This window comes from Trichomycterus rosablanca, chromosome 11 (genome assembly GCF_030014385.1).
Source record: "Trichomycterus rosablanca isolate fTriRos1 chromosome 11, fTriRos1.hap1, whole genome shotgun sequence".
In the NCBI taxonomy this organism is placed as follows: Eukaryota; Metazoa; Chordata; class Actinopteri; order Siluriformes; family Trichomycteridae; genus Trichomycterus; species Trichomycterus rosablanca.
This window is the reverse complement of record NC_085998.1, coordinates 27832355-27851210: the sequence shown is the minus strand read 5'-3', so window position 1 is coordinate 27851210 and position 18856 is coordinate 27832355. Positions and strand designations below refer to the sequence as shown.

Here is an 18856-nt window from a genome sequence, read left to right as displayed (position 1 = left end):
TACAATTAAGACTCAATACAATGCAAGCAATTAGGGTTAAGGGCCTTGCTCAGGGACCCAACAATGGCAATTTGGAGTTAGTGGGGCTTGAACCTCTGACCTTCTGATCAGTAGTTCAGTACTTTTACCACTAAGCTCTTTGTACTTTGATCAGTAAATAAAGGGTTAAGAGAATTTTCATTGCATTTGAAATGCGCTCTATTACGCAAGCCCACCAGCACTGAGATCCAGGGTTCGAAACTCAGCTGTGCTTTCAGCCAGTCAGGCCTCTAAACAAACATGATGGGGGTAGGGTGTCAAATCCCTGCAATGGATTATCCAGGATATTCCTGCCTTGCGTCCAGTCTTTCAAGAGGGAAACTGACCTGCCGAGACACCGATTAGAATAAAGCGGCTGATAAAAATAAAATGAAATGTCCCAACTTTTCTGAAAACTAGGTTTATATTTTTCCAAGCAGGTTTTTGTGAACAATGTGGACAGAAATGTGTTTTTTGTTTTATGTTACTGCAAAACATTCACTTCAAAAATATATGCCATTAATATAGTAAAATATATTACATAATATTTAAACAGAAAGCAGTATTTTTAAACTCTTTAAGTGCATTTTAAACAGTAAATAGGTTTGAAATATATTTGCGCTGTTACAATAGATACACTATGTTGCCAAAAGTATTCACTCATCCATCCAAATCATTGAATTCAGGTGTTCCAATCACTTCCATGGTCACAGGTGTATAAAACCAAGCACCTAGGCATACAGACTGCTTCTACAAACATTGGTGAAAGAATGGGTCGCTCTCAGGAGCTCAGTGAATTCCAGCATTCCAACTGAGATAAGATGCCACCTGTGCAACAAGTCCAGTCGTGAAATTTCCTCACTACTAAATATTCCACAGTCAACTGTCAGTGGAAGCGATTCTGCGGTAGGCCACGTAAAATGACAGAGCGGGGTCAGCGGATGCTGAGGCGCATAGTGCGCAGAGGTCGCCAACTTTCTGCAGAGTCGATCGCTACAGATCTCCAAACTTCATGTGGCCTTCAGATCAGCTCAAGAACAGAGTGTAGAGAACTTCATGGAATGGGTTTCCATGGCCGAGCAGCTGCATCCAAGTCTTATATCACCAAGCGCAATGCAAAGCGTTCAATACAGTGGTGTAAAGCATGGAGACGTGTTCTCTGGAGTGACGATTCACGTTTCTCCGTCTGGCAATCCGATGGACGAGTCTGGGTTTGGCGGTTGCCAGGAGAACGGTACTTGTCTGACTGCATTGTGCCAAGTGTAAAGTTTGGTGGAGGGGGGATTACGGTGTGGGGTTGTTTTTCAGGAGTTGGGCTCGGCCCCTTAGTTCCAGTGAAAGGAACTCTTAATGCTTCAGCATAACAAGAGATTTTGGACAATTTCATGCTCCCAACTTTGTGGGAACAGTTTGGAAATGGCCCCTTCCTGTTCCAACATGACTGCGCACCAGTGCACAAAGCAAGGTCCATAAAGACATGGATGAGTGAGTTTGGTGTGGAAGAACTTGACTGGCCCCATAAACACACTCCTAAACCTTGTGGAAAGCCTTCCCAGAAGAGTTGAAGCTGTTATAACTGCAAAGGGTGGGACGACATCATATTAAACCCTATGGATTAAGAATGGGATGTCACTCAAGTTCATATGCGTGTGAAGGCAGACGAGTGAATACTTTTGGCAATATAATGTAGTAATGTCTAATAATCTATTTGTTCATTATGTTCAGTTTTGTTATATAATTAAAGCATTTATCAATGCAAGTTATAAATGCTGACAACGTAATATATGGGTTACTTTGATTTCAGTTAATCTTTCTCAGGCTTTTCAAGGTAAACTGTAGCAATTCTTTTCTCAGTGTAGATTTTTAAAGACGGGTCAACCACCTGGGTCTGTACAAACTCCTGCACACTGGCTTCATTACCCCTCTGACCCTGAAAATCCATCCCTTCTTTGTCTGACCCTGATAGGCTGTTATTAACGTCCATTTGAAATGTGAAGGATCTCTCATTAGGTCCCAGTCTGATAACTTTCTCTGTCCTGGTGACTTCACTAGCTGAGCTTAAGTCTTCAGTTTCCTCAAGGCTGGTAATTCCTGGCATTTCCTCTGTTTGGACTTCCTCTTTGGATGCTCGGATGGTATAGCCACCACCAGCTCCAGCACTGATGGCCTGGTAATCGCCCAAGCTGGAGGACTTCAGCGCTGCCATCATCTGCTCCTGGGTCGGATAATCTGTCTCATCTTGAAACAGTCCAGAGTCCTCCAAGCTTTGAGAGACACTGACCTCTGCCACATAAGTCAGTGTTCCGTTGTCTTGAGCTTGTTCTACTTTCTTGATGTTAAAAGAGAGGTTATCAGAATCCTCACTAGCTTTGGTCAAAAGAGCTAACTCTTCCTTTAGAGCTCCTGACACAGTGCCTTCTAATTGCTCCAGTGCTCCCGTAAGCTGCTCTCTGGGGCCCAATGACTCTTCTTTAAGGATCTCCAGCATGCACTCTTGCATTGTGGGAGAAACGTGTACCTCCTCTTCAATAATACACTCTGGAAAACGTTCTCCTTTTACAGAGTCAGGTGATTCTCTGTAACTGTCCCTTTCATCAGAGTACCTTCTGTTTGTTAGAAGACTTTCATCCTGGTAGTACCTCTCATCTGAAAGGTCGTCCACCACTCCATAATGTCCGTAAGACATAAATGCACCACCTTCCTCTGATTCAGACATGTTGTCTTCCGGAGAAGAAACTAAATACTCTTGTGTTTCAACACCCTGGGGATAGTATGGTAGACCTTCCTCTCTGGACACCTCCTGGACCTGCACAGTTCCACATTTGACATAGCATGGGGTCTCATCAAGACTCTCACCATGTTCAGTTACCTGTAGCTCATTCTCTGGCTCTTCAATGTGAAATAACATCAATGAAGGTTGGAAGTAGGGTTTGGACTTTACTTCTTCAAACTCTTCAGACTCTAGTTTAACGTCTTCCTCACTGTGATAGTCGATCGGTGTCTCTATTATCTGTAGTTTAACTGACTTGTTTTCTAAACTTTCACCTTGAAGACCAAGACTTATGAGGTTCTGAATGACGCTTACTGTCGGGGTTCCCTCGATATCCTCAAGAGAGATTTGTTGCACCCTCTTATTGAGTAGTTCATCAAGAGCCGAGAAATCTGACAAATCCACATCCTCTTCTATCTTTGACTCTAGGACAATCTGAGTTGTGGTGCTTCCATCATCTTTCTTGGTTTTTTCTACATGGTAAGTTATTTTTGTGTCGGCAGATGAACTGAGCTTAGGATCCAAGCCAGCCGGCTTTATGACCTTCTCAATAATTTCTTCCATGAACGCTGCGTCCAATATTTTTTCCTCACTTGCAAAAACCTTCTGTCCGCCATTTTTCTCAACCTTTTTTATGTCTTCCTCGCTGATAAACTGTGCTTCATCTGGTTTCAGTTTTGCCTCGGCTTGATCTTGATCTTTATTTTCCTTATACTGTTTATCATCAGGTTTCTTTACTGTCTGGGCTTGACGTATTTCTGGTCTCTCTTCCATACCTTCATTTTTCTCAACAACCTTCTGACTTCCAATTTCCTCATAAGCGTTCAGGCTCATCATTGGAGGTGACACAACTCTCACTGATTTCATCTCTGTTGTTGAAGATGCAGTTAAGTCACACGTGTGTTCTGTTTCTCTCTGGGGGCGACTAGCTGAACTTAATGGCGTGTCCTGTGGCAACCCTTTAATCACGGTCACCTTCTCTAACACTTCTTTAGTAGACTCTTTAGTAGGGACTTGGGATTTGGCTGTACTTGGCAAAGTTGCTGCCTGTCTTGCTTTGCTAAAAGAAATCATGTCTCTTCTTTCAGCAGGACTCTGCTGCGCATGACTTGATTTAGTGATAGGCAGAATTCTTGAAGGTTCATGGGATTTAAACCCATGACTGGATACAGCTGAGGTCATCATGCTAGAAATGGGCTTTACGTTTCTGACATCATACCCTAAGAATTGCCTTCTCACTGTTGGTTGAGTGGCTGTCATTGTGGGGACTCTTGGAGTGTAGGGATGAGCTGGCATTTTAATATCTAGCAAGGAAAATGTATTAATAATTAAAAGCAATATTAAATAATTGAACAAATGGAAACATGCGGACAGTAAAATTGGATAAGTAAATAAGAATACCTATTATTCTCTCTCTTGACTGCTGTTTAAACTTCATCTCAGCATGTTTCCCTTCTCCTTCCAGGAGCGCCCTGAGAAGCACAAAAAACAAAGTAAGTATGTTGGTTACAAACAGTGTAATCAAACTCTAGATTTTTGTCTTTCACCTGTCCTTAGATTGCTGATCACCATGTTCTGCCATTACCAAAACAATCTGAGATAAAAATATAATCAAAGTTGGACTTTTTCACACCCAAAAGTACAGGAGTATCACAAAATGCGCTCCTCAATACCCTATACAATTAACAGTGCCAGGAAAAGCTTGACAACAAGTGGTTGAGGGACAAAAAAAGCCCTTGTAAATGCTTCCTCCGAACCGTTTGAATAACCAAACTAAAAATAACAACCACAACGCACCCTGTTACGGAATGGATGAATGTGAAGCTGTGATACAGACACACAGAAAGGTTTGCCTGTTTTTACACTGTGTTGACAATGAAGCTCTTCTTATGCAACGCATATACTGAACCATTCATTTAAATATGTGAAAAAGTACAGTGATATTAACATAAATTAGAGCTTTGGCAGGGGCTAATCATGAATAACAAAATAAAAAAGAACCATAATCAACACTTGCAAAGAAGAGCTGGTGGTGTCAGGAAGAGCTCACTGGATCCTTCTATAAAAGGTCCGGCAGTCACTTTGTGTACATAATGAGAGAAGAGTGGATGCGCCTGTCTAATATTTTTAGAATGACAGGGTTAAAATAGGTTCATAACAGTATATTTATTAAGCTATATAATAATAAGGTTGTTATTATATTTTTATCAACACTTACCATGCCATATATTGACATTTCAGAATTAAACATTTATACCTTTATTAAAAGCTTAACATATATCTTACACAACTTATAGTGACCATCCAAAAATATTTACACCTCTGAAAATGGTAAAGTGGGCATACACCTGTACTTCATTCCTAATATTTGAACATTTTCTAGTTTTTATTTACTGGTTTCACTGAAACATTAACATCATTTGAGATCAATTGTTGGACTTTCTGCTGCACCTTTACATGCACTTAGAAATCTGTTGGGTTTTTTTTAATAAACAGTGGTTAGTGCTAACGCCTTATAGCAAAAAGGACCTGGTTTAGATTCCCAGGCCAGGCGATGAGGGTGTTTTTGTGTGTAGTTTGCATGTTCTCCCTGTGTCTATGTGGGTTTTCTCCAGTGCAACGGTTTTCCCTCACATGTCCAAAGACATGCACTTAGGCAGATTGGAGCTACTAAATATTGCCCTAGGTGTGTGTGTATGATTGTGTCTGCCCTTGATCAGGGTGTGTTCGCTGCCTTGCGCCTAATGGATAAAACAGACAATGAATTAATAAATGAATAACCTCCACACTATGACTGATCTTGTCCAATAATGATGTAAAGAGTATGTCAGTCCACTGAAAGCTTACACAATCATAGAACCACACCAGTTTAAATGAGTACAGATTTATAATAGTAGGCACTAAAGTTTATACATATTAAAATAATGAGGGACAAGCTTAAGTGTTAACTTTACTCATTTTCCCACTTTACCCACTGTCACAAAATGTTAATATTTACCCTATATACAGTCATGTGAAAAAGTTAGGACACCCCATGAAAACCTTTGTCTTTTTGAACATATTTAAACATATGGACATTTGAGCTTTATTTGAACAGTACTGAGAGATGGAGCTTATATCAATAAACAAATAAATGTTAAAAAACTACTTTTAAACACAAGTTGTAAAATGTAATGAACAACAATGGAAATTTATTTTGAGGAAAAAGTTAGGACACCCCCACATTTATTACTACTTAAAATGTCTAAAATTAGAATCAGGTGCACCACTTCAGCTACAATGATTAGAGCATCGTTAGAGGACATTGGAGTTTTATTTAAACCGCAGACATTAGTTTGGTTTGCTCTTGATTGTTGTTGAAGTGAGTGGTATTACCATGGTGAGATCTAAAGAACTCTCTGAAGCTTTCAGAAAGAAGGTTGTAGATGCATATGAGTCTGGGAAGGGATTTAAAACGATCTCAAAACAATTAGAAATCAGCCATTCCACTGTCCGGAAAATCCTTTACAAGTGGAGAATATTTAAAACAACTGCCAACATGGCCAGGTCAGGCCGTCCTAGCAAGTTCAGCCCATGGGCAGACCACAAGATGCGTAAAGAAGTCTCCAATAATCCTACAATGTAGCTCTTGCCACAGTTGATAGCAAGGTACATGCATCTGTCATCAGAAAGAGACTGCACAAGATTTTCATCGGAGGTGTGCAAGGAGAAAACCCTTGCTATCAAGAAAAACATCAGGGCAAGAATAAAGTTTACCAGAGAACACCTAGACAAAGACCAGGGCTTCTGGAACAACGTGCCTTGGACAGATGAATCCAAAGTTTAATTATTTGGGCACAGTAACAGAAGACATGTTTGGTGCAAACCAAACACAGCATTTGAGCACAAGAACCTCATACCAACTGTGAAGTATGAAGGTGGAAATGTCATGGTTTGGGGCTGCTTTGCAGCATCAGGGCCTGGCAAGCTCTCCATTATAGAATTCACAATGAATTCTTCACTGTATTAGAGGGTGCTTGAGAAAAATGTAAGATCACCTGTACAAAAACTGAAGCTGAAGCGGAAGTGGACCATGCAACATGACAACGACCAAAAACATTCCAGTAAATCCACCAATGAATGGCTCAAAAGAAAGAAATGGAGAGTTCTGAAATGGCCAAGTCAAAGCCCAGATCTTAATCCTATGGTGATGCTGTGGGGTGATTTGAAACAGGTTGTGCATGCAAGAAAACCCTCAAACCTCACACAGCTGAAGAAATTCTGCATGGAGGATTGGGAAAGCTTTATCCCAGTCGATGTCAGAGACTGGTAGATGGTTATAAGAAATGTCTAATTAAGGTTATTTCAGCCAAAGGGGGAAATACCAGCTATTAGGGCATAGGGTGTCCTAACTTTTTCCTCACAATCAATTTCCATTTTTGTTCATTACATTTTACAATTTGTGTTTAAAAGTAATTTTTTTCAGTTTGATTTGTTTAGCTATATAAGCTCCATCTCTCAGTACTTTTCAAATGAAGTTTTAATATGTTTAAATATACTCAAAAAGACAAAGGTTCTCATGGGGTGTCCTAACTTTTTCACATGACTGTAATGCATGTTTTTAATCCCTTTTGCCAAATGAATATTACATCAGAAAAATGTTCCTGCTCGAAGAATTGCAAACCATTAGTTGACTTTTTGGCTTGAATCCTTAGCAGTATATCTGATGAAAACTGACCAATCAACACTGTAAAATATGGTGGCGGTAGCATTCTGTTATGGTGATGATTTTCAGCAACAGGGAATTGAAGTCTGTTCAGGATTCACTAGATAAGGAATAATGCACAATAGAAAGGGATACTGAACATTGTCTGATCGTCCAGAAAGCTTAAACTAAAAAAAAAGAAAGCATGCTAAACAAATGGATAAATGAATGAAAAACCCAACAGAATCTGCAATAAACATTTAAATGTGTGGTGCATTGCTACCCAGTTAAGTTGGCAGAACTTGAAGAGTTTTATAAAGAAGAATGGGTTAAACACTTTTGGCTGAACCAAGTACTAAAAAAGAGGGTGTATCATTATGCACTGTTCACCATTCTGTTTTACATTTGCAATTTTTCTTTAATAAAAGAACAATTGTTTGACTAAATAATCCAAGATAAATCCAAGATTGTAACAATAATTTATGTAAAAGTTTTAAATTACTTTTAATTACTCAAGACGCTGTATGTTTGTAACACTCCTATTACACACTCTTTATATAATTTGCTAAAATTACATTTGGAAAATTTACACTTTACCGAATTACACTTTACAGTAACTAACGACATGTGAACAAAATCAGTTACCACATTTCCTGTAATGCTGTTTTGATTCAACAACTCAGTCACCTAAAATAGAGGTAATCTCCTGACCACAGTAGAATGACTCTCTGCAGCTCTGCCAACAGGGAGGGCAGTGATTGCTTTGCTGCCTCACTGAGGTATGAAATAACTAAAAATACCCTTCACAAGCTAAAGCTGGACAGAGGCGTCTTGTTTACTTAGAACCCTAAAACAGATCTCACAGCTATACGACATACACTGATCAGCCATAACATTAAAACCACCTCCTTGTTTCCTACACTCACTGTCCATTTTATCAGCTCCACTTACCATATAGGAGCACTTTGTAGTTCTACAATTACTGACTGTAGTCCATCTGTTTCTCTGCATGCTTTGTTAGCCCCCTTTCATGCTGTTCTTCAATGGTCAGGACCACCACAGAGTAGGTATTATTTGGGTGGTGGGTCATTCTCAGCACTGCAGTGACACTGACACGGTGCTGCTGTGTTAGTGTGTGTTGTGCTGGTATGAGTGGTAAGACACAGCAGTGCTGCTGGAGTTTGTAAATACTGTGTCCACTCACTGTCCACTTTATTAGACACACCTACCTAGTTGGTCCACCTTGTAGATGTAAAGTCAGAGATGATCGCTCATCTATTGCTGCTGTTTGAGTTGGTCATCATTAAGATCTTCATCAGTGGTCACAGGACACTGCTCACGGGGCGCTGTTGGCTGGATATATTTTTGCTCAGTCCAGCAGGGACAGTGAGATGTTTAAAAACTCCAGCAGCGCTGCTGTGTCTTATCCACTCATACCAGCATAACACACACTAACACACCACCACCATGTCAGTGTCATTGCAGTGGTGAGAATGATCCACCACCCAAATAATACCTACTCTGTAGTGGTCCTGGGAGAGTCCTGACCATTGAAGAACAGCATGAAAGAGGGCTAACAAAGCATGCAGAGAAATAGATGGACTACAGTCAGTAATTGCAGAGCTTCAAAGTGCTTCTATATGGTAAGTGGAGCTGATTAAATGGACAGTGAGTGTAAAAACAAGGAGGTGGTTTTAATGTTATGGTTGATCAGTGTATATAACTTGGCATGTTAATGTTTTTATGTTTTGTAATTTAACAGCAAACTGAAACAATATTAATGTTAACCATTTTTAACAACATTCTTACACTGACTACACAGCAGAGTCTGATTACTGTAGAAGTGCATGCACTCAAAGTCTTAAGCCATGAAGCAGAAATAATCCCAGTATAAATATTTTATGCCTTAAAAGCTTTATTTTGGATAATTTGTTCTGCTCTACCCCTGGCTTGCTTTGATGTGAGACTATGAAGAAAACTGTCCTCTGTTATACTGATTTACTAAGACTGTCATTAACATATAAGGAATAATTAGTCTGTAGTCTCGAAATAGATTCATTCATTGAACACTTTGAAAGATCACACTACATGGGAAAAAGTAAGCAGGTACATTTCAGCCACAACCATTGCTAACAGTATAAAATCAACTATATAAAAGAAATCATAAGCCTCCAACATTGTGACAACAGTTTGTGCACAAAGTGACACTGTGGACAAAGCAAGTTCCATAAAGACAAGTTTGGTGTGGAACTCATAGAACAACTTCGGCATGAACTGAAATGTCAGAAGCAAGTTCACTCACTCACTTTCTAATCCGCTCATCCAATTAGGGTCGAGGGGGGTGGGGGTGGGGGGTATGTGCTGGAGCCTATCCCAGCTTTTCAATGGGCGCAAGGCACACAATAACACCCTGGATGGGGCGCCAGCCCATCGCAGGGCAAACACACATACACACACCCATTCACCTATAGGGCAATTCAGTGTCTCCAATTAACCTGACTGCATGTTTTTGGACTGTGGGAGGAAACCGGAGCTCCTGGAGGAAAAACACGCAGACACAGGGAGAACATGCAAACTCCGCACAGAAAGGACCCAGACCGCCCTGCCTGGGGATCGAACCCAGGATCTTCTTGCTGTGAGGCAACAGTGCTACCCACGAGCCACCGTGCCGCCGCCAGAAGCAAGTTAGGTATTGTTGTTCAACATCAGTGCCTCTCACAAATGTATAGATGTATCTATACAACAACATATTGCTCCAAAATGTGTATGTACTCCTTAGAATTAATGGTACCTTTAAAGATGTGCAAATTACTCATGCCAATTTGACACTTTGCATTGGTCTCACTGATCTCACAAATGCTCTTTAGACAAAGTGGGCACACTCCAAAAATCCTGTGGAAAACCTTTCCTAAAAAAGTGGAGAATGAGCCATAAAAGTGGGGCCTACTCAATGTTAATGGTTTTGGATTTGGATGTCCAACAAGCACATGGTCAGGTGTCTAAAAACCATAACACTTCAGCCACTGGTTAACAGATCAAAATATTCACAACGTACAGATTTATGATAGCCGATACTATCTTACTTTTAAAATTGTAATACTAAATGAAGCTCTACCTGTATGCAGCCAGTTCCAAACCGAGACCCCGTTTGACTTGTAAGAGGTCTTGATAGTCCTTCAGTTTTTCTGAAACGGTGTTGGCCAAAAGCATACGCTCATGTTCCAGTTCTTCAACGATGACCTACAGAAAAAGATAAAAGTAAGTATGATATTCCATTCTGGTTCTGTTAAACAAGAATCCAGTGTTGGTGCCACACTTCTGTGTGTTGCCAATACAAAGAAGCCAGGCTAAGACTGAAAAGTCACTTTCACAAGTCCTCCAGCATCGAAATGATGCTCGTGCTTAGTGGGGTAAGTTATTTTTACTGTTACAATAAGAAACAGTGACATTATTTTAGTAATATCAAAATTGTTTTCAGTAATATTGCAAATGAATAATACAATAAACCATTCCATTGGTAACAGTGACTGTGAAACTACAAAAAAGCTTCTGTTTTTGTCTGTTGTCATATTTTGTACTTCATAGAGCATCATACATTCTTTCAGGTCTGGCCTTGCAATTGTGACACAGAAACAAGCAGGGATGTCTCCTAAAAAGACATCATCTAGACCAGGGGTTTTTAACCTGTGGGGCGCGAGTACTTGTCTGGGGGGGCGCGAGTGGCTGACCGGGGGGGGCGTGGCATTACGAGATTATTATTATGAACCGGTGGCACGCGAGATTGAGCCGCGCTTGGCACACGAAGGGGGGCGCATGCCTAAAAAGGTTGAAAACCCCTGATCTAGACCAGTGGTTCCCAACCACCGGGCTACAGACCAGTACCGGTCCGTGCGTCATTTATTACCGGGCCGCACTGAAAGAATAAGTAATTAGAGATCGCTAAAAAGCAGTGAAAACACTGCTTCCATTTCCTATCTCCTATCACCCCTAGATGGGAGCAAAAAAAGCTCAGTGTTCCCACTAATTTTCCATCATTTGTGAGTAGTACTGTTATTCTATTTTAAATCCCCCAACCCCTGACGTTCCGTGAAATTATATCTTATATGAAACCAGTCCATGGTGCAAAAAAGGTCGGGGGTCGCTGATCTATATGACAACATATAGCTCCAAAATGTGTATGTACCCCTTAGCATTAATGGTGTCCTTTGAAGATGTCCAAGTTATACATATCATTGGCACTAACTCACCACCATACCATGACAGACACTGTATTTGACTTTGTGTTGGTAATAATATGAATGGTTCATTTCCATTTCCTTTGGCTTGCAGAACATAATGTCTATTACTTTAAAAAATGGATTGAGCCTTTCGTTTGTTAGCTAAATTACTATTGCATTTTCTTCATACTTAGCAGGCACAGTTTGTTAAAGGCAACGTTTAAATGTAACCAAATGCAATGCAAGTGAAGGGTAAGGACCTTGTTCAGAAACCCAACAGTGGCAATATGGTGGTGGCGACCTTCCTATCAACTGGTTTATTAGTTCTCAAATGATCGATAAAGATAAGGTAAAACTTCAAATATCTCTTCTTTGTGCTGTTTTCATCCACATACTGCAAAAGACAGTGCTGTTGCATTGCATTTTACCTTACCTATTTCGTCCCAACTATTTTGATATTGGGTTCGTACATTAATAAGGATAAAACTTGAACTGTATCCAAAGTGTGAACGTTCTAATGAGATTATCTTAATGTTCCAACTGAGTAATCAGAATAAGGCACACTGTTTTTGTAAAGCACCTGTTAAGAATCTCTTCTAGCACATTCCGTTTACACTATCTCTGTTCAATGTAATGATAGGAAGACATTGGCTAACTGGTACACAGCCAACTGGCAAATAGGGCATTAAGTGATTTGTCAAGTAGATCCACAGGATGCTGTAGTAACCAGGTCACATAAATATCCGTCCTAACCTTTAAATCCTCTCCAGCTGGACTGGCTGTCAGAGCCGCCTGGATCCCCATGTCTACACCTTCCCTTCAGTAAAAAGAAATGTGACTCCTTACACTAGTAAGCCAAATAGCAATTTTAATGTATTATATATATATATAAAAGAACTATTGCTATGAACTATTTTAACATTGTAGAACTTTGATGACTTTCTATACGGCTTTAATAAATTTACTGGCAGATGTACACCGATCAGCCATAACATTAAAACCACCTCCTTGTTTCTACACTTACTGTTTATTTTATCAGCTCCACCTACTATATAGGAGCACTTTGTAGTTCTAATATTACTAACTGTAGTCCATCTGTTTCTCTATATGCTTTATTCGCCCCCTTTCATGCTGCTCTTCAATGGTCAGGACTCTCCCAGGAGTGATGTAGTGATGAGCAGGTATTATTTGGGTGGTGGATCATTCTCAGCACTGCAGTGACACTAACATGGTGGTGGTGTGTTAGTGTGTGTTGTGCTGGTATGAGTGGATCAGACCCAGCAGCGCTGCTGGAGTTTTAAACACCTCACTGCCACTGCTGGACTGAGAATAGTCCACCAACCAAAAATGTCCACCCAACAGCACCCCGTGGGCAGCGTCCTGTGACCACTGATGAAGGTCCAGAAGATGACCAACTCAAACAGCAGCAATAGATGAGCGATGTAGGTAGGAGTGTCTAATAGAGTGGACAGTGAGTGGACACAGTATTTAAACTCCAGCAGCACTGCTGTGTCTGATACACTCATACCAGCACAACACGCACTAACACACCACCACCATGTCAGTGTCACTGCAGTGCTGAGATTCATCCACCACCTCAATAATACCTGCTCTGTGGTGGTCCTGTGGTGGTCCTGACCATTGAAGAACAGGGGGAAAGCAGGCTAAAAAAGTATGTAGAGAAACAGATGGACTACAGTCAGTAATTGTAGAACTACAAAGTGCTTCTATATGATAAGTGGAGCTGATAAAATGGACAGTGAGTGTAGAAACAAGTAGGTGGTTTTAATGTTATGGCTGATCGGTGTATATTCTAACATGATCAAAAGTTGTGGCAGCAGAAGCAGCATTTATTTTAACAATTATTATGTAATGGTCTCCTAGGAGCAGTTGTATACATAAATGTGGTTTGACTAACAACCCTATAGTTTATTACAGTACCTCATGGACCATTTACTGATGCAGCGGTAGACTGTCTTAAGTGACAATGGTTTTCTAAAGTACTCCAGAGCCCATATACTGATCACAGTAGCATGACAGTTTCTTATGCAATGCCATCTTAGTGCTTAAAGGTCAAGCACATTCAACAGTGGTTTGCAGCATTGCCCTACACATACTGAGATCTCTCCAGATTCCCTGAATCTTTTCACAATATAATGAACAGTAGATAATAAAAGACTAAATTATTTGCAATACTGATTGGCAATTCTCTCCTGATGCTTGGCACAAAGTGGTGAGCCTCAGCCCCTCATTGCTTGTAATGATTGATTCTTTGGTGGCTCCTTCTTTTATACCCAATCATGATTCCATTGCTTGTAACAATTGATCCTTTGGTGGTTCCTTCTTTCATGATTCTCTTACTAGTTTCCAATTCACCTGCTTGAATTGGTGAAATGCTGTTATTGAAATATTCTATTCTTACTTGAATATTCTAACTTTTTACTCTTATTATTTCTTTACCTCATTATTTCTTTAGTGAGTAAATCTGTGGGGGCAATAACCCCACCCCCTGGCCCCACCCTAGCGCCGGCCCTGGTGAAAACACTGGTAATCCTTTCTCTCTACTTTTGTCATCACATATAAAAGTAACAAATCCCATATTCTTTATTACTGCATTTTACCAAACACCCCGACTCTTCTGGGAATGGGGTTTGTAATAAGATAAAGTTTTTTTAACAGGTAAAATTGTTTAATAATTGCTTTGTATTAGTAGTGTTTTGTAATTGAGTAGTAGGCTTTATACAGTGAAGTTCTGTCTGTATTTTTTAAATACCAAACTGCTGTTCTTTACCATGTGTATGCATTATATCTATCAGGCTTACGTTATCAGAGTGGCATACATTCATCAGAAACCAAAATGTAACTGTTAATTACTCTAATATGTCTATAAATAAATAGTTTATTTACATCCTCAAGAAACCTGGTCAGGGCTGTGATGAAAATATTGGGTGCTCAGGAAAGGGTGTCATTAACATCAACAAAATTATTCACTCACTTATACTTAACATTGTTTGAGTAGCCAGTAGCACTGGAATAGCCAGTCCACCTTCTGCAAGTTTTTGAGAAGTGGACAAAAACTGCAAACAGAGGTTGAACATTCCCCAACACTAGAGGTGAGGATTAAACCCAGGCTATTAGAGCCGGGCGGTTCGTGAATCACCCGGGTTATTGATTCGAATCTTTGTACTGAATCAGGAATCACGATTAACCTGGATCCTGTGAGTCCTCTGACTGGCTGCTGCTAAGTACACAAGTCGAGTGAGCAGACTCACCAGAAATTGAAAAAACGATTTGGACAGATTGAAAATGTCCATGTACTGGCAGAAGCCACCCTTTTGGACCCACTGTTCAAAAAGCCTGCATCTGTGAACGAATGCAATGTTTGTTTGATTATTAGGATTTTACCATCATGTTTTACACTTTGGTTACATTCATGACAGGAACGGTAGTTACTCATTACACAAGGTTTATTAGTTCTCAAGGTTATATTGAACACAGTAATGAACGATTTAGTGTCTCCAGTTCACCTCACTTGCACGTCTTTGGACTGTGGGAGAAAACCGGAGCACCCAGAGTAAACCCACGCGGACACGGGGAGAACAAGCAAACTCCACACAGAAAGACCTGGACTGCCCCACCTGACATCGAACCCAGTATTTGGTTGTTGTTCTACATTTAACATATTTTAATTTTGGTTAACTTATAACCGAATTGCATATTTTTCAGTTTTGTTCTATTTGTTGTTATTTGTGTTAAAGTTGTGTTTGTTTGTTTTTTGGTTTGTGTAATTTAAATTAAATTGTTATTTATTGGACCGGGGGGGGGGGGACTCAGGTGACTCAAGTGAACCCCTTTAGGTGTAGGTGTAGGTGTAGGGCAGTGACAGCTCAGTGGTTAAGGTACTGGACTAGTAAACAGAAGGTTGCCGGTTCAAGCCCCACCACCACCAAGTTGCCACTGTTGGGTCCCTGAGCAAGGCCCTTAACCCTCAATTGCTCATCGTGTTCAGCTCATTGTGTAAGTTGCTGTGGATAAAAGTGTCTGCTAAATTCTGAAAATGTAAATGTAGGTGGGGGAAATGGGTGTGGTCATAGTTGTCACTTGTACAATACTACTATTTATTATTATTATTATTATGTATTTTTGTCAAAAATTAAAATATGAATTGTCCCCTCACCTGATAGTGACTAAATTCTTCTCTAAACTTTTCTTGCATGTCCATGAGCTGCTCCTCCAGCCCCAGCTGTATTCGGCTGTGTTTTTCCATCTCAGCCCTCAGCCTATTCAGCTCTGAAGCATACTCCATCTTCTCCCTTCTAATATCCTCCAGCCTCACCTGGTCCGCTTTTATAGACTCTTCGATCTTCTCCACCTGTTCCCTATACATTTCAAACGTGTCTGTCCATCTTTCGGACAAACTAAGTGCATATTGTTGAACCTCCTCGGCGCTGAAAGCAGGTGGGCTGGGGTGGGTCCGAACAATGACAGGTAAGACGCGGGAGCGCGCCTGGTTCCTCAGCTCTGCTACCTCGTTCCTGTGAGCATCTTCCAAAAGCGCGTACTCGTTCTGCAGCTGAAGCAGTCGATCCTCTAATGAAGCGTTAGTATGAAGAGCTTGGCGGAGCTGCTTCTCACAGCCTTTGAGTTCACCACTGAGATCTTTGCTGAGGGAGGACTCGTCGGAGCGCATAGCCTGAAGGAAGTGGAGCTCTTTGCGCAGCTGGTCTCGCTCCATCTCGGCTGCGTGCTTGTCGAAAGAAAGCTTTTCCACTAACCTCCTCGTTTCCCTCAGCTCCGCCATTCGCTTGCTTTCCCATTCTTCACTCCTGTTGTGCCTGGCTGTAGTGATTTCTGTTATTAAGCGCGCGTTCTCCTGCTCTAGCTGCTTGGACCTGGACAGGTAGTGCGCCAATCTCTGGTTTAGTTCTTGAAGCTGAAGCTTTTCACCCTCGAATGTCTTCTTTGGATGAAACATGTTGGCAAAATACGAACTGAAGTTAAAAGAAAACTGTGATTAAAAGCCAAGAAGGCAGACTATGGTTCTTCGTGCATCGGTAAGTGTGGAGAAAGTGCTGTGGAGTGGAGAGCTCAAAGCAGACTTGTCAGGTGCAGAAGGGAGGCGCACTTGTGAGCCACTTACTCCTCAAAAACAGATGTGAGGAGCACAGTGCACTGGGTTGTGTGATGGGTTATGGCTCTCCCATGTGGAGGACGATGGACAGTGCAGCACTGCTTTGACCTCAATTGCGCAACTTGCGCATATTCCCCACCTCGATGGGATAACGTGCATTACGATTCATTTTTAGGATCCGATTCTTTTTAGCTACCCGATTAATTGAATCGAACTAAGTGAGAAAAAATAAAAAACACAGTGTTCCTTACATTTACTTTGACTTTTATATGATTGCAGACTGTATGAACCCAAGATATGTCATGTTTTCTCTGCTCAACTTCATTCCATTTGTTAATAAACATCCATTTCTGCATTTCAGACATGCAACAAATTCCCAAAAAAGCTAGGACGGGGACAATTTAAGGCTAGTAATGAGGTGAAAAAACTAAATAATGATGTGATTCCAAACTGGTGATGTCAACAGCATCCAGGAGAGGCTGAGTCTTTGATGAGCAAAGATGATCAGAGGATCTCCAGTCTGTCAACACGTGTGAGAAAATGATTGAAATGTTTAAAAACAATGAACCTCAAAGAAAGATTGGATGGGATTTGCATATTTCTTCCTCTACAGTGCATAATATCATTAAACGATTCAAGGAATCGGGAGGAATTTCAGTGCGTAAAGGCCAAGGGCGTGATCTTCGATCCCTCAGATGGCACTGCATCAAGAACTGCCACTCAACAATAGCTGATATAACCACATGGGTGAGGGATTACTTTGACAAACCTTTGTCAAGCACTACAATACAGAGTAACATGCACAAATACCACTTAAAACTTTACTGTGCAGAAAAGAAGCCTTATGTTAACCATGTCCAGAAGCGGCTACGACTTCCCTGGTCTTGGAGGCATCTAGGATGGACCATCACACAGTGGAAACGTGTATTGTGGTCAGATGAATCAGCATTCCAGGTCTTTTTTGGAAAAAATGGACGCGGTGTGCTCCGGACCAAAGACGAAAAGGATCATCCAGACTGTTATCAGCAACAAGTCCAAAAGTCAGCATCTGTCATGGTATGGGGCTGTGTCAGTGCCCTTGGCAAAGGTCATTTACACTTCTGTGATGGCAGCATTAATGCAGAAAAGTACATTGAGATCTTAGAGCAAGACGTCATCTTTTCCAGGGTAGCCCATGCATTTTTCAACAAGACAATGCAAAACCACCTGCTGCACACATTACAAAGGCATGGCTGCAGAAGAAGAGGGTACGGGTACTGGACTGGCCTGCCTGCAGTTCTGACCTGTCATCAATAGAGTATTTTGAACCGAAAAATGTGACAACGACGACCCCGTACTGTTGCACATCTTAAGACGTGTTTGCAGGAAGAATGGGACAAAATAAAAGCTGAAACAATAAATCACTTGGTCTCCTCAGTGCCAAAATGTCTTTTAAGTGTTGTGAAAAGAAATGCCAACATTACAAAGTGGTAAATGCTTTACTGTCCCAACTTTTTTTGGAACGTGATGCAGGCCTGAAATGCTTATGGTAATTAGGCAACACTAAATGCCTAATTACCATATTAACTGAATTAACCTTTTTATTTACATGAACACAAGTAGGGTTTCCTCCCACAGTCCAAAAACATGTAGGTTAAGATAATTGAAGACACAAAGAGCAAACATGACGTTAAAATCCTAACAAACAAACAAACGAACAGAAGTTTCGTTCGTGCTCGAGAATCGAGAATCGTGATCGATTCAATTAAATGAGTCGTTTACAAGAACGGTACAGGTCGCGACTCATGAATCAGTACCTCGAGGAATCGACACCCATCGACTTTAGCTGTGGTAACAACATTATAAATGTTAAAAAGGAATAGCAATTTAAACTTTTTGTTTATTTCTACTTTGTTTCCATGAGGGATTTAGTTGTATAAACAAAATTAACTGAGGGAATAGATTTATTTTTTAAAAAGAAAATCTCAGGAATATGTTTGACTCTTCAAAACAAGAGCTAGTCGTGGTTACAGGTCTGTAAAATTAGCTAACCAAAC

The 18856-nt window shown here is 40.7% G+C and overlaps 1 protein-coding gene across 1 annotated transcript; it reads right to left on the bottom strand.

Moving 5' to 3' along the window:
• Nucleotides 1-627: 627 nt before the first annotated feature.
• Nucleotides 628-16756, bottom strand: synm (synemin, intermediate filament protein). Its single transcript, XM_063004610.1, has 4 exons — nt 15867-16756; nt 10588-10712; nt 4190-4260; nt 628-4092 (listed from the first exon to the last, which is right to left on the bottom strand). The coding sequence occupies exons 1-4, from the start codon at nt 16662-16664 to the stop codon at nt 1823-1825; spliced, it is 3264 nt and encodes a 1087-aa protein (XP_062860680.1). The 5' UTR covers nt 16665-16756; the 3' UTR covers nt 628-1822.
• Between the last annotated feature and the right edge of the window lie 2100 nt (nt 16757-18856).

Coding starts and splice junctions, on each gene's coding strand:
- synm (XM_063004610.1), bottom strand. CDS start 16,664: ATGTTTCATCCAAAGAAGACATTCGAGGGTGAAAAGCTTCAGCTTCAA. Junction 10,713..15,866: donor AAGAATTTAGTCACTATCAG/GTGAGGGGACAA, acceptor CTTTTTCTGTAG/GTCATCGTTGAAGAACTGGA. Junction 4,261..10,587: donor TTGGAACTGGCTGCATACAG/GTAGAGCTTCAT, acceptor TGTGCTTCTCAG/GGCGCTCCTGGAAGGAGAAG.